Source organism: Simochromis diagramma, unplaced genomic scaffold, assembly GCF_900408965.1.
Source record: "Simochromis diagramma unplaced genomic scaffold, fSimDia1.1 OVJJ01000344.1, whole genome shotgun sequence".
Lineage (NCBI taxonomy): Eukaryota > Metazoa > Chordata > Actinopteri > Cichliformes > Cichlidae > Simochromis > Simochromis diagramma.
In genome coordinates, this window is record NW_024387375.1 from 9,543,757 (window position 1) to 9,569,277 (window position 25,521).

General features: G+C 41.6%; 3 protein-coding genes across 6 annotated transcripts in view; all 3 read right to left on the reverse strand.

The window, feature by feature from the left end:
- Window positions 1-1,230: 1,230 nt before the first annotated feature.
- On the reverse strand, window positions 1,231-14,631 carry LOC120719445 (probable E3 ubiquitin-protein ligase HERC3). Of its 3 annotated transcripts, none has more exons than XM_040008604.1 (24): window positions 14,628-14,631; window positions 9,856-10,080; window positions 8,980-9,130; window positions 8,800-8,876; window positions 8,119-8,346; window positions 7,932-8,023; window positions 7,722-7,849; window positions 7,336-7,490; window positions 7,155-7,210; window positions 6,982-7,073; window positions 6,795-6,854; window positions 6,592-6,688; window positions 6,324-6,504; window positions 5,121-5,272; window positions 4,775-4,894; window positions 4,545-4,643; window positions 4,265-4,435; window positions 3,886-4,026; window positions 3,534-3,700; window positions 3,301-3,367; window positions 3,150-3,220; window positions 2,802-2,985; window positions 2,310-2,412; window positions 1,231-2,155 (listed from the first exon to the last, which is right to left on the reverse strand). In XM_040008604.1, the coding sequence occupies exons 2-24, from the start codon at window positions 10,070-10,072 to the stop codon at window positions 1,920-1,922; spliced, it is 3,045 nt and encodes a 1,014-aa protein (XP_039864538.1). In that variant the 5' UTR covers window positions 10,073-10,080; window positions 14,628-14,631; the 3' UTR covers window positions 1,231-1,919. The 3 variants fall into 3 exon arrangements, with proteins under 3 accessions (XP_039864538.1, XP_039864537.1, XP_039864539.1); XM_040008603.1 differs by having other exon boundaries at window positions 7,155-7,213; XM_040008605.1 differs by lacking the exons at window positions 9,856-10,080; window positions 14,628-14,631 and adding an exon at window positions 9,466-9,761 and having other exon boundaries at window positions 7,155-7,213.
- LOC120719444 (NACHT and WD repeat domain-containing protein 2-like) lies at window positions 10,482-20,889 on the reverse strand. Of its 2 annotated transcripts, none has more exons than XM_040008602.1 (10): window positions 20,676-20,889; window positions 20,452-20,540; window positions 19,519-19,626; window positions 18,743-18,937; window positions 18,358-18,496; window positions 18,044-18,192; window positions 17,174-17,518; window positions 16,905-17,006; window positions 15,984-16,779; window positions 10,482-14,722 (listed from the first exon to the last, which is right to left on the reverse strand). In XM_040008602.1, the coding sequence occupies exons 1-10, from the start codon at window positions 20,755-20,757 to the stop codon at window positions 11,616-11,618; spliced, it is 5,112 nt and encodes a 1,703-aa protein (XP_039864536.1). In that variant the 5' UTR covers window positions 20,758-20,889; the 3' UTR covers window positions 10,482-11,615. The 2 variants fall into 2 exon arrangements, with proteins under 2 accessions (XP_039864536.1, XP_039864535.1); XM_040008601.1 differs by having other exon boundaries at window positions 18,358-18,499.
- Window positions 20,890-22,499: 1,610 nt separating this feature from the next.
- Window positions 22,500-25,521, reverse strand: part of LOC120719447 (F-BAR and double SH3 domains protein 2-like) — a 66,571-nt gene continuing 63,549 nt past the window's right edge. Inside the window, 1 exon segment of the mRNA XM_040008606.1 lies at window positions 22,500-24,621. Within this exon segment, the coding sequence (XP_039864540.1) occupies window positions 24,529-24,621 (93 nt within the window). The 3' untranslated portion in view covers window positions 22,500-24,528.

Consider the following 25,521-nt stretch of genomic DNA (forward strand, 5'->3'; position numbering starts at 1 on the left):
CCAATTATCAATAAAAAGTGAGTCTTTGTTTGGTTTTGGAATAAGTGTTATGAGAGTAAGAGTAGGGGGGAGGGTGTTATTCTCTATACTTTCTTTGAAAACCTGTAGTAAGAACGGAGCCAGGAGATTAGAAAATGATTTGTAAAACTCTGCAGTTAAACCCTCTGTGCCGGGAGATTTATTGGCCTTAAGTGCAGAAATGGAATTAGAAACTTACTCCACCATCAGAGGGCTGTCACAATGACTCCTATCGTCCACATCAATAGTTTTTAGGTTTTTAATATCATTGAGAAATAGTGTTGAAACGTCCTCATTATATTTTGAGTTGTACAGTTTAGCATAGAATTTGGCACAAAAATTTGCCTAGGAGACAATGCCATTAATATTTAGTTGATGAATAGAGTTTGTTTTTGATCTGTATTTTTCAAGCCTGAAAAAGGAAGCAGAATTTTGTTCTCCCTCCTCCAGCCACCTCTTCCTGAATCTTACAAAAGCACCCTCAGCCTTGCGTCGGTATAAACCGCCCAATCTATTTTGAAGGTCTAGTAAAATCTTCCTCCGAGGTTTTTTCTGAGGACTTCTGGTAATGAGAGGCCAGTTTGCTGATCACTTCTTCCTCAATTTAGTCATTTGACTCCCATATCTTCTCAAGAATCCTTTAGTAAGGAATTATTTAACTTCAAATAGGAGAATTTGTAAGGTATATCATCCAGTGTAAGCATTTGGATGTTAATGTGAATTGCTCTATGATCAGTGAGAGGGGTGGCAAGTATATTAACAGTAATATTATCTTTATCAATACAATTAGAAACAAGCCAGAAGTCAATACGTGATTGCCTGGATCCTGTTGCTCCAAGTAAAGAGTCTATCATCTGGAAATTTTTCTCTCCAAATATCCACAACATTACATTTTCCCATGAATTTTTAAAGTTTGTACTGTATGAAGACTGCTGCCCTGGAGGCCACCTATCAACCATATTACCTAAAGCGATGTTAAAGTGTCCACCAATGAAGAGGTTTGAGTTTGTGTATTTGGAGAGCCAGAAGATAATTCTTTCTTCTAAGGAGTCGAGTAATTTATCATTGTAGGTTTTATTATTGTAACCATATATATTGACTGTAATGAAGGTACTGTTATTGTGTCTGATTATTGAGCAGAGGTAGTGTCCTGAGTTGTGTCAGAGTGTAACTCATCTCCAGAGAAGTGGTAATAATACAAAAATAATAAAATACTAGGCAGCATAGCAGAGAATTTATTAAGATGATTTACTAGGTACAAATGCAAGAAAAGGTGATTTCCTAATCTAAGTATGTTCTAAGTATGTATGACATGAAGTGTTTAACAAATTTCTTACACAAATATTATAGAAATCTGTCAAAAACTTGTTTACAACTAAACGTTATACTGTTATTTCTTAGGCAGACAACAAAGTGGGTTCATGTTTTTTTACCCACATTTGAGCGGGCACACAGGACTTCTCTGAGAATACAATTCAACCCCTGAAACTAAATAAAATAAATAAAATAACAAATCTGACACGCTTATTTGCAAAACTGAATCTGAAAATTCACAGATAACAATGGTTATTTTGTAGCATTACAAATCATCATTTTGAGAGCTTGTGCACAGTGGTGGATTAACCACTACAGAACCATTGAAACATTATTTTATTAATTACCAATACTGTGGTTTAATCCATAAACTGGGCAGTGTAAGAAATTTGCTAAGCACTGTATTTATTGAAGATTTAAGCTTGTGTTCATTTTAAAAGCACAAAAAAAAAAAAAAAAAAGATAAAAGAAAATTGTAATAACAATAAAAAATATCACTCAAAATTAATAGCACAGATTGTAAAGCAAGAAGAGCCGAAAAATAACCGATGCTAAGATGGGCTCTTTACAACGAAACCCCTGCTGCTTCACTCTGTGGTGCGTCGCTTCTTCCGGAAGCCTCTGTTGTGATTGATAGCCTGGAGAAGCCTTGTGCGCATCGTCCTCTCGACTGGGTATCTCCTGTAGATGGGCAGTAACAACAGGAAATGGCAGGTAAGCGATTCAGGCAAATGGCGTTCAGAAGCATCGGGCAGCACAGCCACTCTCATCTTGATGCTCTCCATTCCCAGGAAGGGTACGCGATCACTGCCTGTGAGAAACACTGAGGATGAAAGAAAATAACAGAGGATAAGTGAAAAACTGAATCTGAAATGCTACACAAATTTTTGGCAGGACATCAAGAAACATATGTCAAGTAAGCTAAAACTGATAGATGTAAATGGAAATGACAGCAAGCCTAATGATGAAATACTTACAAAGGAACTTTTTCTTTTCCTCTGCTGTCAGGCTCTCAAACACCTCCCAGAACACCACTATATTTGGATGCTCATCATGGTATTCGCCTTCATAAAATGTGTTCTGTTTGGGAACATAAAAATAAGGACATATATGAAATATGTGTATCATTTACATTTTTTTTAATCCCACTGGCACCAGACTAGGTGTCAGTGGTGTCACTCTGCTAATTTCATAAGCAGAGTGCAAGCTTTAAATTTAATTCCTGATTTATGTTACGTTGCAAGTGTGCACACAGTCAGCTATTCTTTTGTATTCTTTTGGTCAAACTGAACTATGGTGACACATATGGTTCAGGTGTTTTAGGGAATTCATAGCATAACGTGCTAAACTATCCTGCATTGGCAAGGAAAATTACTCATTCAGAATATGGTGAATTAAAAAAACAAATCAGATTATGAATAAAAATCTTAGCATCAATATTGGCTCTCTTCAAGTTTATATCTCTTTACCTTCTTGAACACCTCCCAGTCGTAGTTTTCTTGGCCCACCATCACTGCTTGCAGCTCCTCTGGCTGGAAGAAGTCCACCACGTCCATGTTGCACACTTTGAAAAACCCTCTCTTGAACTCGTCAAACACTCTCTCCACTGATTTGTTGAAGACGTAGTTCACAAAGGCAGCTACGTATTCTTTCCTATTGATGAAAAAAACATTTAAAAGTATACAAGTACTGATTTATAGTGTTGGCAACATCCCAGCCAGTGTAATGGCATGTTGCAACTATAAAGAAGGGAGCACAGCGTGGATGTAGCTGTTAGATGGCAGAGAAGGAGTGCTGTGTAGACTGTTTATACACACCTGTTTGACCCGGTGACAAGTTTTCCTGGTTCATTTGGATCAAGCTCAACTGTCTCACCAGCCCAGGACACCTACCACAGATAATCACTCTGTCAGGTGAAGAAAGTGTGAAAGAAAAACAGACACGAAACACATGATTTAGTAAACTTACAGTGAAAGTAGTGTCCAGCGTTTGAACAACATCAGGGGTGTAGTCCTCTAAGATGATCCTCCAAGACCTAAAGGCACAAAAGCACTGATGAATGTTTTGATACTGTTGTTAGCACTATTTTCAGTGTATTTGAGGTTAAACGCACGGGAAATATCTATGTATCAATAAACTTCTTTTGTCATGTCATGTGAGAAAGAACGCGTTTCACTTGTGTGTTTTTAAGTCTGTCTTACTCTGCCAGCACAGGGTCAAACTCCTTCATGTCATCCAGCGTAGGTTTGACCCTGAGCAGCTTCTTGAACAGAGCTTGTGGGAAGCGCAGGTGGATAATGTTGTGGTTGTAGAGAGCCAGGCCACACAGAACGCCAAACAGGAAGTAAGTCTTCTCCTCTACTTTTGGCTGTTTGGTCGGTGAATAAAAAGAAATTGTGATACAGAAAAATCAATTTTAAATCTGAAATTGATCATATATCTATACCTCTCTATATTTATTTATTTATTTATTTATTTATTTTAATGTGCTGCTTTATTTTTTTAAGCAGCACATAGATTATTAATGTAGGTTTTTTCCATAATTGGTCTTACCTTGGGAGGGAACCAGGCCACAGTCTGGCTGTCATTATATATGAACATTTTAGATTCTGGAGCCATCAGCTCATCAAACACATGCAGGAAAAAGTCCCTTTTGTTGACATTTGTTGTCTTCCTGTCCTCCACAAACAGCACCTAGGACAGAAAAAAAAAAATCATGTTTCTGTTAGTTTCTGCAACTCGTGATTTTATAGAGCAGTTTATTTAATCCCATGTCCATTCTCTTCTGCTTATCGATATCGAATTACTAAAGTAATTTTATGGGCATTCATCTAAACACTTGGGTCCTCTTTTACACTTTAACGAAACACTGCTGGCCAACAGTGCTAACCCTAGCTCTAGCAATCTAGTAAAAGTAAAGTTTCATATTTACTAAAAGCTCCCTTTGGAATGCACAGTGGTCGGCTGCACTGAGCTGTCTGAAGGTGTCCTCGACCAGGTGAGATCGCCTCAGGGTTAGCTGGAAGACTGGGGCAGGTGGAGAGTCTGGGGCGTGCGGTTGATGGGGCACCAAAGCTGCTTGATGAGCGAGTTGATGCACATTCTGTAAGTGCAAAAAAACCCAATTAGAAGGAAATCTGCTAAAAGATAGAAATCAGTTCCTGTGTAATTGCAGATGGTTAAAAAGGGTGAAATCTGAATCCACGTTCTACCTTCACTGTGGCTGCACAGAAGTTAAATACGGCCACTTTGTGAAGCAGGGTCAAAAGGAATGGGTAGCGGCAGAAGATGGCAGGTGTGCTCACGTCATCCTTTAAGACAATCGGTCATTTAATAATGAATATCAGTAAAAAGCAGTCTGACAGAAAGTGAAATCCATACTGGACAAATGGACACATTGTTTATTTGAAGCACTTGAGTTTACTGTACTGTTTGTTTTTACCTCCTCTTTGGAGAATTGCCACCAAAGCATGATGTCAATGTCAAGCTGCACAGCATTTGTGATTTCTTCTACATAAAAGGTGCTCAGTGGGACTTTGTAGGACTTTCCAGCTTTGTTTGCCTGGAAAAAAATATATTTTTTATCAAGAAAACAGAAACAATATCGTCATTTGTTAACTTTTTTTTTAACAGTTTTTCTATCCCAAGACTTTCAATTATTAGAACTGATCATATTTTACTAACAAGAAATTCCAGTTGATCTGTTAATTGAAACCAATATTTCATAATTATACCCAAAATCTAACGGTCATTAAAAAAAAAACAGAAGTAAAGCACACAGCACTGACTTTGTATAGCAGCTTGAGGGCTTCCAGGATAAATTTGACTCCTGGGTTGTGTGTTTGTAAGAGGCCATTCTTTAGCATGAAGGCGAGAGCCTTTTTGAAGACCATGATGTGCTTCATCAGTATCGAGGGGGACAGTGAACTCCACCACTTTTCTGCAGAACACACAAAAAACATACAAAGAAATATTAAGTTTACACTGCATAAATTGGATTGCTAACATCTCCAAAACTATTATTTAGCAATAAAAAATAACTTCTTATACAAACTGAAGAGATTTTAAAACAAAACAGTGTCTTACATTGAATAAATACTTTTAAAGTTATCACAGTAAACTCGATCATTATACTGGGCTAAACCAATTTATTAGACCACCTGTCATATGTTGTTACTTTTTATGCATATAAACCGAATTTAACATTCAACTACTAAAACATTTTTTCTGTCTAGGAATGAAAGTAAATAACTATATTTGGCATCTCATTTAAAAAAAAAAAAAAACTACAACTAATGCTGTTTCATTAAATGCTAAATTTGAAAATTCATGGATAACAACAGTACTTACATTTTAACATTAAAAAAATGGTTTTAATTAAAGAGTTTAAAGAGTAAATATCAATAGTGTTAATTAGTGTTAATTTAAAGCGGCGGTCCCCAACCCCTGGGCCATGGACCGTTAACAGCCCGTGAGTCGTTTGGTACCCGGCCGCGAGAGTTGAGGCTCGGGTGTGAAATTTATGGTTTTCATCATTTTTATCATTAACTGTGTTTCCCTGGGTCTTTTCCCATGTGTTATGAATAAATTTTATTTTTTGGGGTACCAGGCCACACAGAAAAAAAAAAATTAATAACTTACATTATTTTAGTTTTTTTCTAATCTGACTGAACAGTGTGAAGCAGGGTTTTCTACAGTTATACCTACCAAAACAAATTTGCGGAGCAGACAGTGCATAAGCAGCACACTTCGGGTGTCATTACCCCCCATTACTCCCAGGTGGGACCATCTCGTATCAGCCGTATCATTTTATTTTGTATTTATCCGCAACACCTTAAAGGCCGGTCCATGAAAATATTGTCTGACATTAAACTGGTCCGTGGCACAAAAAAGGTTGGGGACCACTGATTTAAAGCATTTACAGCATAAACCTGACAACGAGTGGTTGACTAACAAGCTTGTTCTCCAATCTTGTGACAAAAGTCATTTACTTAATGTTTCCAGAGTCTTGTCCGACATCTCTGCTATAGTGATGGTCACAGATAGAACTGCATTCATGACATTAGAGTCCTCTTGAAGAAGCGGGCAGGTCAGAAGAATCAGGATGATCTCTGGAGATTTTAATGCAGTTCTTGACAGGTCAAGCAAGTCGCACAGAGGGACCAAGTTTACCTGCATGGAAAGGAGACCTACTGTATGAGATCACAAGTTTAAAAAAAAAGTCGTCATATCTCAAATTGTTTAAAGAATGTTCTTAACTGATTGTTTGATCCACTGTCTTGTGAACAGCTGGTCGAAAGCTCGGCTAGCGGCCTCCAGGTCCACGGTTAAGTCGCCTGCTTCCAGTGGAAACCCACTGATATCAAACAGAGAGGTGAGCGGCAGCACCAACCAGTCAACCCTTAAATCTTACATTTCTAGATTAACCCCGACCCAGACACAACCATCAGTGAAGGACTTACTTGGCTTTTGTGAAACTTGCAACAAGACTTGAACTTGTCAGGAACATCGATCCGATTTCTCTGTCACAAAGAGAAAGAAACATCAGCAGAGACTGAGACAGTGAAGATCTTGAACATATATTTAATATAACTAATATTAAAACTGCAGTCACATAAATCTAAAAATCCCAGAATGATGATGAATTACCTTTTTGCCTCCACATTACTATGCTCCATCATCAGCCATTCTTGGAGTTTTGTCTCACCAAGACGTCCGGTTATCTGTTTGTGAACAGAGTTCTTAAAATAAAAGAGAGAAGAAGTGAGCAGGCAGAGTGACCTGTTTTCTGTGAGCAGTTAAAGCTGTAGGTGTTTGATTACCTCTGCAGGTGAAGAGTAAGCAAAGTTTGTGTTCCACCCAGCAGCTATTTTCAAGTCTGCTTAAACAAAAATCAAACAATTTCATCTAAATATTTCAAAATTTATTAAGCACATAAACTTAATTTACATTCGAGATTCTGAACTATTAATCCTACTAGCAAAATCTAACACGCATACATACCACTGGGCATGGCTGCTGCATCGTCAGTGGTCCATGGAAACTGAACCAGAGTGGGAGTCAGACTGCCACCATTGTGCCCATTTCCAGTTTGACCTTTAGCTCCACTGCCAAAAGCCCAGAGCTGACCAGAAGAGCCCAAAACCAGAGTGTGATGCCTGGCAGACCAAAAACAGTCCATGGAGTGGGTATTAAATAGCACTCAAACTGCTTCATCAAACACACCTCATCCACCCAGGCACTTTTCTCTATGCTTAAGTGCGTTCTAGCTAACATTGACAATACAACACAACGGGGATCTTTAGCACACAGACTGTGAGACGCTATAAATGATCATGATGGTAGCCATGGTGGTGCTTATATTAAAAACAAAACATCCCGGTTTTTACCTGCCACATGCAATCTGGGAAGCAGGACCATCCACACCTGCAACCAGTTTGGGCTTCACTTCATTAGCAGAGGTGCTGTGACCGAGCTGACCTTGGCTTCCGTCTCCAAAAGTGTAAACTTTACCGTCCTGCAAAGCAAAACAACCGTAGTTTTTACTTTGACTGTTAATCAATGGTTGGAGTCACCTGGATGAACCAATGAAGTCAAACCTTTGTCAGCACAGCAGAGTGCGACTCTCCACAGCTTATGAAGGAGACACTTAGAGGTCTGAGCGCAGGCACCATACAGATGTTGAACCTGCCTGTTAAAGCAGAAACAGATAAAAAGTAGTGTGTTTTATTTCAAATCATGCCACACACATATACATTAAGTTTATGAGTCACTAACTTGCTCTACCTTTCTCATCCACCCTGTTAACCCCGAGCTGACCACATTTATTGGCCCCACAGCAGTACACCAGGTCTGCGAGGGTAAGGAACAGACTGTGGGTCCCTCCTGCTGCAATCTGGGTTACCGCTACTCCAGCCAAAGCACAAATTATGACGGGTGTATCCTGCACCGGCACCTCCTTCCCCAGGCCCAGCTGACCATGACTGTTTAAACCCCACGAGAAGACATCGCCTCCTGGAGAGAGGTGAAAAGTGTTTTTAAAATGTTCAATTAACAAACAAATCATGAATTTAGTTTATCACATTATTATTCCTCAACCACCACAGAATATTTTACATAGATTAGAAGTAGAATAAATAGGATGCATGGATACGTTATATAAGTGAGAATTATGTAAATCAAATTAGAAATTCAGGTGCAGTTATGGCCTTTTAATTGATATACTGCTGGATAAAGTGCTGGAGTTTAAATGGACTGACTCTCTTTGCCAAATGAGCCTCTGGCCAATGAAATATCTTCAAATACTGTCAGCTACGTGAAAGAATATATGTCACACTTTTAGGGCAAGCTGGGTTTACAATACGGATAAAGACACTTTAAAAAAGAAAAAATTCATCATCAGTCATCATGTGTGGGGAAAACTGTTATCGCCATTGTTCCACATGAACACACAAAGTTGTGTCTTACCTTTAGTCAGGGCCAGGGAATGGGAGTTTCCACAAGCAACTTGAATTATCGGTATGGGCAGTGGGACAGGCACCTTGCTGCATGATGATGGACAACAATTCGTAAAAATGTGGCAAAAAGCTTTGAACAAGTCAGTGATAATTGTGCGTATTATTCATGTGTCACTGAATGAATGATTACCTTGGTCTGTGACTGTTGGAAGGTGTTGGTAACCCTAGCTGTCCATCCTCTCCTGCCCCCCAGGAGAAAACGTGTCCAGATGCACTCACAGCCAGAGAGTGGTCCTGACCGCAAGCCATCGCCACCACACGGCCCAGCCCCTCCACTTGAGCTTAGAAAGAACGACAGAAATTGCACACAAACGTGTCAGCTGGATCACATTACATGTCTGACCACAGTAGCCTGAGCCTAATGAGAACTTAATCATAAACAAAGACAAACAGGGAAGTTTGGGACATCCGCTAAAACCTGTGCAAAGCTTCTCATCTATAGTGTTGCAAAGCAGTAAACAGCTTACCTTACTTACCTGCGCTTTCTCTGGGTTAAATCCAGTTATAGCTTCTAGGTTTCACAATACATACATACATACATACAATATGCATGCTAATGTATCAAAAATATATAATAATATGAGATAATAATATAAACCTGTTATTTATTTCTTACATTTTGCACGTGGTTTATATGACTGTCCGTGTTCGTGGTCCTGTCATATTTCATATTTCTTGCTACATCTAGCAACTCTGAAAGCAACACTGAGATTTCTTAGGAGGTTTTAACTTTCGTTGTCTGCGCCGACAGCACTGAAACGAAACTGAAACTTGACGCATTAAGTTTTATTTACGCAGTAAGTGTTCCGGAGATGATTTATCGTTTCTTAAGGACGCAGTATCTGATTAAAAGCCTGCGCCACACGGTCAAATCACACCTTAAATAAATATGTCCAAATACCCGTGAAAAGAAACTAAGAAAGCAATTAATCAAATAATAAAATTATAATATTTTGTTTTATTATTTTGTTTCCTTTAAATGAAAACAGCTAAACAGCCTACTCACCTATGATCTTTCCATTTTTTTTCTTCTGTCGTCCAAGTTGTCCCTGAGAGTTGTGCCCACATGACAGCACGTCCCCGTCTGCATTAAGAAATAAAGTGTGCCGATCCCCACAGCAGATCTTAGTTACAACCCCGGGGACGGTCCAGGACACGGGGCTGGGGGCCCCCTGTGACCCGAACTGTCCGCTGGAGCTGTCTCCCCAACAGAACAGCTGCATGTCTTCACCTGGACTCAAATGAGGACGTTGGGGGCTCTGTGATGGCAATTTAGCTCAGCTGAAGCTGCCTTCGAGGGTTGTCGGAGATATTACAGTCACCTCGTAAAGAAATCGACCATTCAGTCGCATATTGGATGTTTTTTTTCATAAGGGCTACCGTGTCTAAAACTGTCATTAATGCAATTATTTAATTAATTAACTAATATAATAAAGATTTCTAGGCTATAGGGTGCACAATTTGTTCTTTCCAAAAGCAGCTAATGCAAAACCAAAAAGTGCTCCACTTTACGAGGTTGAACTTGAAGGCATCACGAATAAATGTGGAGGAGGATGGTACCAAATAAATAAACTACTGTGTATACTTTCAGTAACAATCAGTTCTTTTAACACAGAGCAGCTATTTTTATCTTTTTTTTTAATTTTATTTAAGAGAACAGCAGTTATTGGGAATACAAACCATGATGCATTCATGCCAAAGTGGTGTTGTGTTTACAAAATACACACAAAAAGAGATTTATCAGACAGTTTGGTTTTAGATAATTGCAGCAAACCTCCTGCCTGTGCCAGCATACACCAAACATGTTTAATATTTATACATCGATATATACAGTTTACAGTATTATGTACTTACAAGAATTTATAATATGACGCTCTTCATTGTGTGATCTATCTGGCCCTGTGTTAAAAAGTTAACCTATTAACTGCTAACAACAGAATTCATGGTTTCATCAGTTACAGTGACTCGTCCAGATCCTGAAGCAGCAAAGCAGCCCCAGGCCATTACACTACCACAAACCACCAGGTTTGACTGTTGGTTCTCTTTTTATGTGTTGTGTTAGTTTTACACCAGATCAAACCTTTTAAAAAGTTCAGCTTTTGTCTCATCAGTCCACAGAACATGCTCCGAAAAGTCTTGGGGATCGTCGAGATGTTCTTTGGTAAATGTGAGACGACCCTTTGTCATAACATCTCATATTTCCACCACACAGACAGCTTTTTCTGATGTGTGACGAATCCCTCGATGTTCCTGGGCGTTTCGCTCGACTCACATGTGTTTTTAAAAGGCTCTTTGGCTTTCCTGAGCCTTTTGCATCCCACACAAAACGTTTGTGAAAGGTGGGATTTGTTTTTTGTGACTTCCTGGATGAGTCATTGGTATGTCGACCACTCCTTCACCGTTTTACAGCTGTGGACGACGTATCTCTGTGTTAGTCCAAATGCCCTTTCTAGACTGATAGATGTCAGTGACTATGTTTTCTGAAGTTTCTTTGCTTTTTAAGATCTTTTAGCCTTCTTCACTTTGTCAGACAGGTTCTGTTTAAGTGATTTCTTAATTCAAAAGGTCTGGTAGTAATCAGGGCTGGTAAATTCATGATTTAACAAGGGGGGAATTACTATTTCTCACAGGGTCATGTATAGTTGGATAGCTGTTTTCCCTCAATAAATGTAATTGGTAAATAAAAGCTGCATTTTCTATTGACTCAGATGATCTTTGTCTAATATTAAAATTTGCACATTCTTTGTCCAGAATCATATAATAATCTTAAGCCCATGTAACATTTGGTGTGTCTTGAGGAAACCAGCTGAATGGCGTCCTGTCAAAGGGACATTGCTTCAGCTGGCCGCTAGGATCTTCCCAGCACCTGATTGGCTCATCCTCATCGACTGTGACATCTGAAATGTAGTACACACCTACAGACCCATCCCCAAAGCCCACAAACACACAGTGCTGCTCACAAATAACCAGAGCTAGTGGATTCTTAGACAGATGCACAGCTCCTAATCTCTTCCCATCTGAAAGTCGCGTGACTTGGAGGATGGGCCTCGCATGCAGGTAGCAGTCACAGCTGTCCTCCAGCCCGGAGGGCGTGGTTATGTAAGCAACATAGTGTCCAGTTTTGTCCAGGCAGGCTTTAATGACAGGACCCTCGACTTTGAATGAGCACAGTGTGACTCGAGACAGATTTAAGAGGTTAATTACGCCGCTGTCAATGGACAGCAGTGCGTAGCTGCCATTGGAGGACATTTGGAAGTCCTCAGGCTGACAGTGAAACATGTGTGGCAGCTGAAAGTGCCAGCACACAGTCTCCTCTGCCACCTTCCACGTGTACACAGTCCCTGAGGCCGCCATCACAACCACAAATTCTGGGTGCTGTGAAAGCGTTTGGAAAGCGACAACCTCCTCAGAGCTTTCCACACAGGAGAAACGTTTGCTAATCGAGCCCGACCACAGACTGGCAGCCAGCAGGTCTCCATGGCAACAACCGAGCAGGTAGGTGCTCTCAGGTGAAACCTGAGCATCAGATAGGTATGGGTGGATGCTGCACACGATATTTCCTTGCGCAATCTTGAAAACCCGCGAGAGGCCTCGCTCAGAAATGCTCACTCCAAAGTTGTTATTAGGGGTGATCAGGATGTCTCTAGCTCTGCTGCCACCGATGCGGAGGATATTTTCACCTGTTTCCGTCCGCCACACGTAAATATCTCCAGCCGACAGTGACACCAGGTGGATGCCGTTTGGGGAAAGCTGCAGTTTTTCCACAGGCCCAGTATGCAGGAAGTTAACATGTGGAAGTCCCGTGTCTAGACTCCACTTCCACACCTTCTCCGACCCATCTCTGGTGTAGAACCACACGCCTGTTTGCTCCACCACCACCTCCTTCACTCCACCGCCCATTTTCTGTGCACTTCCTGCAGCATCAATCATCTCGGAGTCCCACACTGTCAGGCAGCCATCGTGACTGACACAAATGACATCTGAGGCCATTTTGAGGAGTGTGTGCGGCTGCTTGTTCATTTCTAAGGAGAGCACACACTCCCCACTGCTGACCCTCCACACCAAGATAAAGGTGCAAGTGTCTAACAAAGCCAGGAAAAGATGGCCATCCTGGGAGAGCACAGCTTGAGTGAAGGCTCTTCCCTGTGGAGCCAAGAACTGGTCCCACAGCTCCCAGTTACAAGTATCCCACAGTGAAGCCTGGTGGGCTTGACACATCAAAAGAGTATTGATTTCACTGGAATAATCTGTACTGAGTATGTTAGTAGAGTAACCCTGAGTGAAAATTTCTTTCACAAGTCTGGGTGGTTGTGTATTGGCTGCCACGTCCCATAAAGCTACACTTCCAGTCCTATCAACACATGCCATTTCCCTCTTGTCTTCATGGAGGATGATCAGCGTAACAGCGCTGTGGTTTGAGTTTGAGCAGGTGCTAAGCAGACTGCTGGATTTCATGTCAAATACGGACACTGCGCCTTCCTCCTGCCCACAGTACATGAAAAACCCATCAGAGGAGAACACTGAACAGGTCACAGGGCTCTGACACTGGAAATGAGTTAGGGTTTCACTGGAGATGTCAAACACGCTCACAAAACTCTCATCTTTCCACCACACGGACAGCGTTTTCTGATGTGCGACGAATCCCTCGATGTTGCTGGGTGTTTCGCTCGAGTCGCACGTGTTTTTAAAAGGGTCTTTGACCTCGAGAAACTTTTCTGGGCCTTCCACATCCCACACGAAAAGCTTGTTGCAGCTTGTGGAAAGCAGGAGGAACGGACCGCTGCTCTTCACGCCTGCAAACTTTAACTCTGTCTGCTCGCATCTGAGTGACAGTTTGGCTACATCATATCCACACCCTTTCCAAATCCAAGCAGAGCCGTCATCTGTGATCTCGGCAACAACCCCACACTTTGTACCGGCGATCTCTCTGACACAAACGCCCTTATTTATGTCATCGTACTTTAAGTACTGAATGTGGGGAACACAGGGAGGACTGGGGCAAAGCACTATTTCTAATCCACTTCCTCTCCCTTCCTTGATTTCCCTGACATAACCCTCAAGAGCAGGAAAGACCTCCAAATAGGGGAGGAGGTTTGTCTCCATCACTGAGGGCAGCTGCAGAGGTGAGCTCTGCAGGAAGCAAGCAGAAGACTTCAATGTGCTTGCTAGTAGCAGTCTTTCTCTTACAAACTTAACCTGAGATGACTCCTCTTCAGTCTCCAACATAGCTAGCAGATCTCCAAGAAGACCAGCTCGAACCATAGCCTGGTGAAACCCAAATGACAGCAACAGCACGCACTCAAACTCCTTCCACCTGCCACTCTGCTGCAGGTGATACGGCAGTTCTACGATTTTTCTCACATTCACCCGACCACCACCTTTCATTGAAGTTAATACAAACGGCTGGCTGGGTTGCCGAGTGTCTGTGTGTGTTTTTAAGGCTGCATCCTTGTTTACGCCTGACGTCTGTCCACTAAAATAGTCGGCCATCTCAGAATGAAGCCTTCTTCTTACATCAGGAGCGTCTAAATACCTTTTCGCCACGACCAACTTGAAATGCCTGCTCACCCAGAACAAAACCAGGGAACCTGCAACTTTCCGTTGGATAAGAAAGCTCTTTAAATCCAAAAGAAGTCTCTCCACATCGACTTGTGGGACTGTCATCTTAAAAGAAGAGCCTATGTGCGGCAAATCTTCCTTAATGGACAGCAGATCGGCGAGCTCAGCCTCTGTGAGCCCAGACCTGGAGACGGTGAGGTAAGAGACGGCGCGAGCCACGATGGAAGAGAAATGTTTCTGCTCAAGGTGATCCAGGAGCGCAGAAATAGATGAATGAACGCCATCGGGGAGAGATGACTCAGTCACATCAGAATCTGAAGACAAGGAGAGAAGAGGAGAATTATTTAAAAGGCCAAGTGGTGCTATCCTGATTTTTGGGGGGGTATTTCAAAAAATGCAACTTGTGAAGACAAAAGTATTCTGATCTAAATAGTTTCATTATTATTCAAAAACAAATCTATGAAAAACACAGCCATGTGGAAAAGAGCACTTTCATGGGACTCTATGCAGTTATGTGACAAACTAAGTACACCCCATGATTCAGCAGCTTGAAAAAACACCTTTAACAGCAACAGCTTGAAGTGTGACTTTATCAGCGTCTCACGTCGCGAGGTGTGCGCATGCAGGAATCAAGCACAGAATGGCAGTGGCAACCTGGTCGACCGCATCCTGTCCTCATATCCTCCGATGCACTGTGAGATACATCGTGTAGTTTGATGACTTGCAGGAGTTGTGAATGAATTTCTGCCTGCTTTTTCTTGAGAATGGTGCTTCCGTTCATTGAGGTTTGTGGGCATTCATTTACGCACAGCTCTCTTAAGATCCCGCTACAGCATTTCAGTCAGGTTGAGGACGTTGACTGGGCTGTTTGCAAGACCTCTATTCTTTTCTTTTTCAGCCATTCTGTTGTAGATTTGGTGCTACATGATGATTATTGTCCTGCAACATAAGTATTTAATATACAGAGGAATTCATGGTCAAATCAGTCGTCTGCAACGTGCCCAGATCCTGTTTCTGCTAAACAAGCCCAAATTATTATCACACCTCCACCACTGTGTTTGTTCCAGAAGTCTTGTGGTTTGTTCAGATGTAACTTTGCAAAGCTAAGTCTTGCTGTCTTTGTAGAGAGAACAGGCTTTCTCCTGGTAACCCTTCCAAGCTAACCATATTTGTTCGGTCTGTTTCTAACTGTACTGTACATTTAACATGCTAACTGAGACCCGAGAGTCTGAGATGTATCTCGTGTATTTTGTTTTTTTGGTTTGTTTGTTTTTGCAGTTTCCAGCTTCTGTTGCGATTCTAGTATCGTGTTAAGACTCCAGACCAGCAAACTGCCAAAACTTTTATAGAAGTGTTCACACTTGCTGATGATCACCTTAGCACCTTAGCATGCTTAGCAGCGTCTGGCTATTCCTGTGAAGCAATAAGGGTGTACTTAGTTATAACGCTCTTTTTCACATGACTGTAAGTGACCCACATCACATGTGGGTTTAGTCTTTGTGTGGCATTTGTAGCTCTGAAAACAAGACTTATTCCTTTGAGAAACTGTATTTTTGTTTACTCTATTAGTAATACCAGAGCGCCAGAGCGAGGTGTGTGCATGAAGGAGGCGAGCATAGAGCGGCAGACAACAGCGAGCGAGAGCCTGGTTGACCAGAGCTTGTTGTCCAGACGTCACCCTCCTTCCTGAACCTTTCAGCAGAGACGCCAGCATCTGTACGCTCTGTTTCCTGTCCACCAGTCCCAACTGTATACACAACCTTCCTGTACACATGTCCTCTGATACACTCTGAGATGCATAGTGTAGTTTTATGGCTTGCAGGAAGTGTGCTCGATTGGAGGAAGCTGTGACGATGAGTTTGACAGCGGGAGGAAGGGGCCTGGGAAGGCTCTCAATGATTTGAAGACCAGTGTTGTTTTTGAGTTGATCTAATCCATCAAGAATAAGGACAAGAGGCTTTTCAGTTGAAGGCAGGTGGCTGATGAGGGATGAGAGGTGTTCTTTAAGTTCAGACAGACAAGCGTCGGGTTTTATGTTGCCAAAATCCAGCTGTCTTTGATCTGGATGTTGAGCGGTACTCCAGCTTTGCTTGCAGTCAGAAACGTGCTCTTTGGTGCCGCCCTCATGTTGGGAATCCAAAACAGATGTTTGGCTACAGCTGGATGTGACCTCTCTGGGGTCGGTGGTACTGCCAGGATCATCCAGGTCACTGCAGTGGCTAGCATCCTGCTTAGAGGAGGAGTCAGTGAGATATCTGCAGGCTATCTGATAACACAAGCTCGACAGCAGATGCTTTGGTGAGGCATTAATTGATAGGTTGCAGAAAAAACTGATCACCACAGGATCGCTGTCTGCAAGCCAGTGCTTCATCTGTGGACAGAGAGAGATAGCTTTAAGAGTCAGTGAAACATATGCACACAAAAGGCACAAATTCTTATTACAAATTATATATATACACTATATGCCTGCTTCAAAATTCCCTTTGGTCCACCTACCTGCTGAGTGCAGTGTGCTAGCAGGACCGTCTTTCCTGTACACGGGCCTCCGGTCACTACCAGAGGGAACTGATGGTACCTCTGCTTCACATAGGCTCTGACCTGCAACCAATAAGAGCAGAGCTATGCTGCAGGTGTATAAATAAGGAAAAAATGAATTATACAAACATGTCATGTTTTAATATTTCTAACTGCACACAGAACAAAAGTGCCTGTATTTTCAATGTAAATAGTATATTTTAGTCTGTAAAGGCTAAAACCATCCTGACCTTTTCCTCCTCGGGCTGAATGACGTCATAAAACTGACTGAGGATGTCACACAGCTGCTCCTGTTCGGCCTGCTCTTGGGATAAAACGTCACAGAGGGGAGAAAGTTCTGCGCTTTGAGAAACGCTCAGACTGTCAGTCATCTGCACAAGGTCACAGTACACCTGCTGGCACAGAGAATCAGCATAGCCCCGCCTCCTAGCTGATGTGTAACCATGGCGGCGGTCGCACTCTGTGGTGATGGTGTAGACTAGAAGTTGGCGGGAAGTTACGAGATGAGGGAGGAAGCACTCACACAGCTCTGACAGTAACTTTTCGTTAGTGGGTGATGAACTCAGAGTGGCATCCTGGAAATAAAGAAGAGGGAACTTTTCACAGTGGACTTAAATAAAAAGGGTACAAATTGTGAATTCTACATATCCCTTTAGTAAAATAAAGTTTCAAGAGTGGTCAGAAAGATTAAATTTTATTTTAGTTCATCCTTTTCCTGACCTCTCCCATAATTAAACATGGTGTGGCAGGGCGTGGTCTGCAAATGCACCTGCAGGCCTCGCCGGCTTATTCAGTATGAGGACTAGATGTTACAATCCCTCATAATGCATTGCTTCAAATGGAGAAAGTCTTAAAGGGATGGCTGTTATGAGGAAAGGAAACTTTACCAGTGGGACACATCGTTGTGTGCCTCAACTTTACAGGGTCTAAAAGTCTGTGCTGACTGCTATAAGGTTGTTGTTGTTGTTGGAGTGTATATTCGGCTGGCGACTGGAAAGCCGCAGCTGTGTGATTGTGTACAGCAACCGCGTCAATAAAGATAGTGAAGAACATGGAAACGTGGTCGGGTCTGTTGTGCATCTACTACACATGGCTTTTACCTCCAACTTTGACTGTAGTTGTATTTTCACAGGTCCCTTTTGTCTCTCTGCTTTTGCATTGATGATCTTGTGGACATAGACCAAGCAGCGTCTGACGATGTCTCTCTCAGGACAGCTTTCCAGAGCATAACGCAGATCTGCATCGAGGGCTGGAGACAAGTGGTAAAGCAAATGTTTACTTACACAACAAAAATTCCTTCTAACTACAGGAGATATTCCAAGGCACAGACGCAGGCTGCCCATGACACTAACAACAGTGGATTATGACAAATGACTTGACACACACACACACACAGCTATGTGGGGTATTTCACCTGATCTGTAGAAGATTTTGGCTCTCTCTGGGGTCATGCTGCCACTTTGGACACACAGACTCACAGCTGCCTGAAACAGCTTCCTCAGTTCTTCCTCTTTAGTCTTGGTTTTGCTTTCCTCCTTCACCTTATTTCTTTCCTGCTGCAGAGGGAAAATATCCAGTTTATTAAAGCATATTAAATATAAATCATCCTCACATACACTATAAACACAATGTACTTGATTTAAGGACAGAATGTGTGATTCGATGGGATGTTTCTAAAACCTCAATAAGATTTTAAATGATGCATAACACAAGTTGAAATCGCATTACTTTATATTATATAACATTCTAGTTCATAATTAAAAATAAAGTCATAAAATTATACCATCGACTTTAATTACCAGAGAATAGCTGCGTCTGTGCGGAGCTCTCAGGCAGTAGGTCGTAGGGATGGTGTTCTCGTCCCTCTGATAGACTTTCTCCAGCTCCTGTGTACTGACGCCGGCCTCCTGACACTGCTGCAGCAGCAACTGCAGCTCTGACACCTCCACCTGAGCGGGCAGACGGGCTGTGCCATACTGATGTCCTACCAGAGCCTGCAGCACCACCGTGTGGTCACAAGAGGAACAACAGCACGGGGAAGCATTGTTTAGTATTAAGGATTTATTAGCTGGTAAAGGACTTTGTTTTGTTGTATTAAGCACATCTGTAAGAAAAGTAAGCTGTGCATGTATGTGTGTCTTTATTACTATTTTTTTGTTTGATTACTATACAGAACATCTGCTTAAGAGACAACTGTGTGATGCTACACGTGTGATTTTGTGTCTTTTACTTATATTGGAAAGTGTTTCTATTATTTTGTCCATTTGTTGACACGGCTCACTGACAGAACTGTTCTGCAGCCGTGATGATAAGTTAAATTTAAAAAGGAGAACAAACATAGCACAGTGTAGATAACTTTGCAAAGTCCAGCATACTCCAGAAAGGGTGAAAAGCTTTTATTTTTAAAGTTCATAATACTAAAAACTGATAAAATTCAACAATAAAACTTTGACTACAACTCATGGCAAAGTGCTGATGTCCTTTAGAGCATGTCATCATTCATTGTACTGAGAAGTAAGGGTCAGTGGACTTCTGTTGGTTTACACTTGAGATTCTCCCCAAGGACTTTATTTACCAGTAAAAAAGGTCCAGCTGAGCTTCCTCTGCATTCATGTATCATCTGATGCCTGGTGTCTTCATCTGGCCAACGACTGGGATCACTGGATTCAAACGGGTCTATCACCTGCCGACATAAACACACTCAAGAGTTAAAAAATGTGGAGTGGAAATAAAAAATTAAGAAAGCTGAGCCCAGATCCAGTGAGAGCAAGCATCTAAGGTGGGGTGAGGCATCAGGTTCTTTATTCTGTCTGCTGATTGTACACACCACAATGAGCTGACTGAACTGTCCCAATGTTTATTTAATACACATGAGCGAAAACCAACACAGACAGTCGCCTCACAGCTGCTCATTCTCTTTGTTGTCAGATATAATTAAGGCACGTTATTGACTGCATCAGTGGCCTCAGGGAAAACGGTGGAAGACTAAAAGTACAAATACCTGCAAGCAGCTAAAATGCTACTGCTGTCACCCCCCGTCGCTGGCGACATTACGCATGGGTGTCTTTGTGATGGACCACACGGAATATTAATGAAACTTTACTTTTATAGCTTCAAGATTCGAGATTTTGTGTTTTCTATCTCGTTTCTCTAATAAAGAGATGCACATTTCAAGGATCTTTCTATAAAGAGTAAAAAAAAAAACCTTTAATTTAATTACAAACAACCTTAAAGCAAAGCAGTTTACAACGTGTCCTCCAGTGGACCATATCTAGTTCTCTTCCCAGCACTAAAAGTCATTAGTGTGAGCATTTATGCCATTAAAGTAATCTCGTTTTAATGTATAAAGCAACAGTGCCCACATCCTTCCTTAGCCTGTTTATGGCTTTAAAAGAACAGAAAGAATTCCCAAGAAAAACACAACTCACACGCACACTCACATCTACTGTTTCACTGACATGTTTTCGATGCAGCAGGAAGGTTTTAAAAAAGTAAAGTGTGTGCTCACCCTGACATCCAGTCCCAGCGAGTGTCTGCAGTGCTCTCTGAATCTGGGGAACACACTGTCCCTCAGAGCTCTACGCTCCACCACGCTGTCTGTACACAACACAAACAGGATGCACCTTAACAAGAACTCAAATGACAGAAGAAAACATGATACAATCTAACATGCGTATTTTTTAAAAACACACCTAGTTACAGCTGCCTTTCATATTAGGAATCACTGCCTACCTTCTGGGTTGGAGCACAGGTAGATTTTCACACAAGATGTGCTGAAGCCAGAATCCAAAGGGGATTTTCCTCCGGTGTGCATGCCTGATAAACAGCTGCTGTTCAAATAACAAAACACAAGGAGGGAAAACTCCTGGCAGGAACTTATCGCGCGTCCCAAACGGAGAGCAGCTCTGTGTCGTCTCTGCTGCTGTGTCTCATGTTCCTGCAGCTCCGCTCAGGAAGTTTGGCCTCGGGTGCTGTGGAGCGTGTTATCATGATCACACCCACTTTTGGTCAAACATCCACACAAACACGCTCAGTCTGAAAAAAATCGATGAGTGCAACTTTTCAACTTTTCCATATTTTTTATTAATTAACATTTGTACACAATAAATACAAACTTTGTTTTTTGTTGTCGTTTTTTGTACATCCAATAATAATATGCAGAAAGACTTTTGCACCTGTTCTCAATATTGTCACCATGGCAACAGTCTATTAAAGAGAGAGGCCAGTTGTTCCACCACATCGTTAATAATAACGGCAGCTGTGCTGCTCTGAATCCACATAAGGAAAAATAAAGTGTCATTTAAAACATAAAAACCATACCAAATAATTAAACACTGTCGCGGACCAAAGGGACTGTTAAAGATGGGAAACGATCCGTCTTCAAAGTGGCAACTGGCAATGAAATGTCATCAATTTTATATATGACAGACTGATATGACGGGAATGTCTGCGGATGCTGAAAAACCATAAACTTCAAAACAAGTTCGAAAACCAGTAAAAATCAGATCTCAGAGAGATCAAGGACAGGCTGCTGTTCCAAGTCGCCTTGACCACACTGTCACAAGTCAATGCTAGTCCGTACAACAGCAGAAGAGCAGAGGGTCGTATCTAAAAATGCAACTAATTCCAGCATGCTTAAGTTTGCTAGGATGAATGCTACACAAAATGTTGTGGTTTCACTTCTTACTTCTCCTTTTAGAAATCACCTCCACCGGGGAAAACAATCGATTTGCTTCCAGATTAAGACTTTTCTTACAGGAGACCTGAAGATGTGCTCCAGTGCATACATACATAGTAATGCTAGAGTTTTAAATTTAATATTAATCTCCATTATCCACAGTTCTTCTTTTATTTTTGTTTTGCAGTAGGGATGTTATCTGAGACAAAGAAAGAGGATTACTGCCTGAATGTTCAGTTTTATCTCCTACTGACAATTTGGACAATACTCTACTTTGTAATTTATTCCGTGCAAACGCTCTCCAAACTTGTTCATTTGCAGTGAGGAACTGGGACATATCTTCAGAGTCAAACACAGATTAGATTAAAATTCCTCCTCTCTCTGTCTTATAAACAATCACACTCATAAACACCCAGGCCTATTTCGAGACCAAAAAAAGAAAATGATTCATTCAAACGCATCGCTTTCTGTAATTTTTGTTTGTTTTGTTCTTATAAATAAAGGAGAACAGCGAATTTCACTGTCCACAGTCGTCTCTCCACCTCTTTGGAAGAGCTGGGAGAGTGGAGATCTTTATTTGTGTTTGTTTTGTTTTTTAAGCATCAGTCACACTGAAACAAAAAAAGTCCATAGGATCAGCTTAAAAAGAACAACTCTGAATCATTTTAACTACAAGGATTCATCAGAGTCTTTGCCACCCGTGCCGATGCTATATGAGGGTACTGCTACTTTCCAAGTAAGGTAGAAATTAATAAAAGTGCTACGCTGCCCTTCAGGCAAGGAGTTTCAAAGGCTTTATGGCCACGTAAAGGGAAATGGGGGCATTTATTTACTTTGAGTAAAAAAAACACACACACAAAAGATTTGTACTTAGCTCCATTTGAATGTCATTTGCTAGTTCTGTCCATTTAGTTTGATTTTTTTTCTTTACACACCTCTTTCTGTTTTCTGTTTCTAGCATTAGGACACAAGATGTGGTGGCTTTGCTTGGCGAGACGAGAGAAAAATTATACCTGCAAATGTAATGAGCGTCAAGTAAACGTGCGTCTTAGTTGAACTGAACAGTGAACAAATCGGCATGAGAGGGATGAAAACTATACAGTTCTGTGCTAATAAGAAGTCCCAGCCACAAATACTTTCCTGTGTCTACATCATCTGAAATAAAACTTTTCTTTGTTGCCACATAGTGAATACCAACAATTTGAGTGCCTTTAAAAGCACCAGCAGCGCATCTCTGAACCAATCAGTGATACAGACATACGGCGCACAGAATGAGAGAATGTATCTGTCGTATAATGTATCTGCATGTGTGTATGTATGTATATGATAGTCACTGATTCACACTGACTGCCAATGGACAGAATCGTCTTTAGAGGAAAGAGGGAGAGACGTAAAGGAGGGACGGGAAGAGAGGCGATGCTAAGAGCAGAGGGAAGGATCCAGCCTCCTTTATCTCTCGTTTTCTTTCATCCTCTCCCTCCTTTGAGCTCTCCTTCCTGCTGTATTTACAATGCCCTTTCAGTATAAGATGAAGATAAAACTTCCACTACATATCAGACATGGTATTCCATTCAGCTGAGTTAGTCTATATGAAATGCTGAGCATAACATTCCTATGACGACAGTAATGTACTGTACTATTACACATTAAATACGTATGATGATAATGACTATATATGACGAGGGAAGGCCTAAGGAGAGGGACACTGCGTCCACGCACACCGCTCAATTTCTCTGGTCGTTCACTTCGTTCTCCACTGCTCTCCAAAAACGTGACAGACTTGGCATGTTTTTACTTACATTTCAGCCAGCTTTCTTTGGATGGGCCCACAACACTCACAAAAGGTAAGGAAAAGGTATCAGATAAGAATCAGACTTTTTTAAAAACAAAAACTAAAGCAAAACTAATGCCCCCGGGAATACAGTAGCAAAAAGCAGATTGTTTATTTCCATCTGCACTGAATTAGATTGGGCTCTCTTCTTTGGGCCAAAGCAACATCTGTACATGACGCTGCAAGCAACACTGACCATTGATTAAATCACACACACAGCATGAAAAGCATGAGCTGGGTTGCAAAGTGGCTTGCAGATGTGTGATAACTGTAAAGAGGCTAAAGCAACGTAAATATTGCATCCAGTATGATATCTGCCAACAAGATCCATACTAAGTTATCAGCTGTTCATGTGGGCTGCCATTTAAGTCAGCTTCTGCCTTTAGGGGTCACCACAATCAATCATCTGCCTCCATCCCACCCTAATTTTATAGTTATAGTGTATTGAGTTATATGTTTGGTTTGTCTGATAACCTTTTACTACATTTTGTCAGTTCTTGGGGCTTCAAAACTTTTCTCGTGCTTCATGATTATTTATTGGGAAGAGAAAAAATCTAAATATTGACTCTGATCTGCTTCTGCAGAAAGATAAATGGTCTTATGGAAAGCTTGACAACAGAAAACTTGCCAAATCCGTCATCTGTCACAAATAGCTTTTTCCCATCCTCCTCCTCTCCTGACATTCTTCCTCTGCTTCACCGTGGTGTGATTTGCTGCCCAATGAGGTGAGGTTTTAAGGCAAGAATGAAAGGACGGGGTAGGGTGAAGGGATCGGGGGTTTGTGGGCTACTGCTGCACTTCATTAGGAAGCTAATACGGAGATTATTACATCGGATAGTCTGCCTTTGTCCCCTCTCTCTGCTCTCCTCCTCCTCAGCTCAAAGGGAGAAGATACAGAGCTGCCAGGAGTTCAGGAGATTGGGGCGGGGGGAGGGGTCAGCGTGGTTCAGTTCAGTTTACTTCACATCACTTTATTTAACTTCACTTCAGTTCCCAAGCCTGTAGGATACATCTGCCTTTCATCTGTTTTCATTTCTGTTTGTGCGCCTATAACCGGCTGTCAGTTTGTTTGTCTGTCACACCAGCGTGATCTCCACCTCCTCCGTCTTGTCGTTCTTCTCCTGCTGTCGGCGGGGGTGCTGCTTGGGTGGAGGAGGAGCGGCTCGCACCTGCAGCGGAGAAAGAAAACACATTGAATACAAGAGTAAGGAAAAGAAAGAAGCCAAAGTGAGAAAAACTGAAGTCAAGGTGATAATGGGGACGACCTACTTTTCTTAATTTGACAAACAGTTAAATGTTCACTTCCTGCTGCGAGACACAAATGTGTTATCAACGAACAGGAAAAGTAGGGAATTGTCTGCTTTTAGACTCTAACAAAAAAAACTGTGTTTTCAACCTATTGTTGGGATCTGTAGGTCACACAGGTTAACGAACACTTAAGTATCCTTCACATGTCATCAGAGCACAGCGTGCCAAACCGTCTTCGAAAAACTGACGGTTACTTATATGTCATACATTCATCTGCTGATTATTTTCTTCATTAGTTTCTTTAAGTCCCTGTGAAATCCTGTGCCGTGACATACACTGTAATCTAACTACACGTCACGCTGATGCGGCCCGCAGTGAACGTTTATTACTTGCTTCTCTTCTTTTTCTGATGCCTTTTTTTAATCGAGAAGAAGACAATGAATCGAGTTGAAGAGAGAAACCTCACCGCCGACTAGTGTTTCAGTGGCAAAATTACAAAGTAACACAGGCACAACATCACAAGTGTAAATGCTAGCAATGATGTCAGCCACTTGCAAAGGCTAAGCAGCAGGGTGGGGATGTGGGCCGGACCAGTGAAACTCCCGTTTCTACCAGTGTAAAGAAGTTCAACTACACTTTTAATCCAGGAGATGCCTTGAAAGAGATCTTTCAAGGCATCTCCTGGATTTTCTTTCAACAGATGTCTGTTGAAAGAAAAGGAAGTGCAGTTTACAGCCGTACATGTCATTTTTTGTCTGTGATAAAGAAATGCTGTGTACCCTGCCCTCTGAATGAATGTTTTCATATAGAGTGAAACAGCA

Excerpts from the sequence above, each read along its gene's own strand:
- LOC120719445 (XM_040008603.1), bottom strand. The coding sequence starts at position 10,072 with ATGCAGCTGTTCTGTTGGGGAGACAGCTCCAGCGGACAGTTCGGGTCA. Across the intron at positions 7,491-7,721 it reads TCCCAGATTGCATGTGGCAG|GCATCACACTCTGGTTTTGG; the intron begins GTAAAAACCGGG and ends TTGGTCTGCCAG. Across the intron at positions 4,895-5,120 it reads CCCTCAAGCTGCTATACAAA|GCAAACAAAGCTGGAAAGTC; the intron begins GTCAGTGCTGTG and ends ATTTTTTTCCAG.
- LOC120719444 (XM_040008601.1), bottom strand. The coding sequence starts at position 20,757 with ATGCACACCGGAGGAAAATCCCCTTTGGATTCTGGCTTCAGCACATCT. Across the intron at positions 18,500-18,742 it reads ACAGACGCAGCTATTCTCTG|CAGGAAAGAAATAAGGTGAA; the intron begins GTAATTAAAGTC and ends TTCCCTCTGCAG. Across the intron at positions 17,519-18,043 it reads AACTACAGTCAAAGTTGGAG|GATGCCACTCTGAGTTCATC; the intron begins GTAAAAGCCATG and ends CTTTATTTCCAG.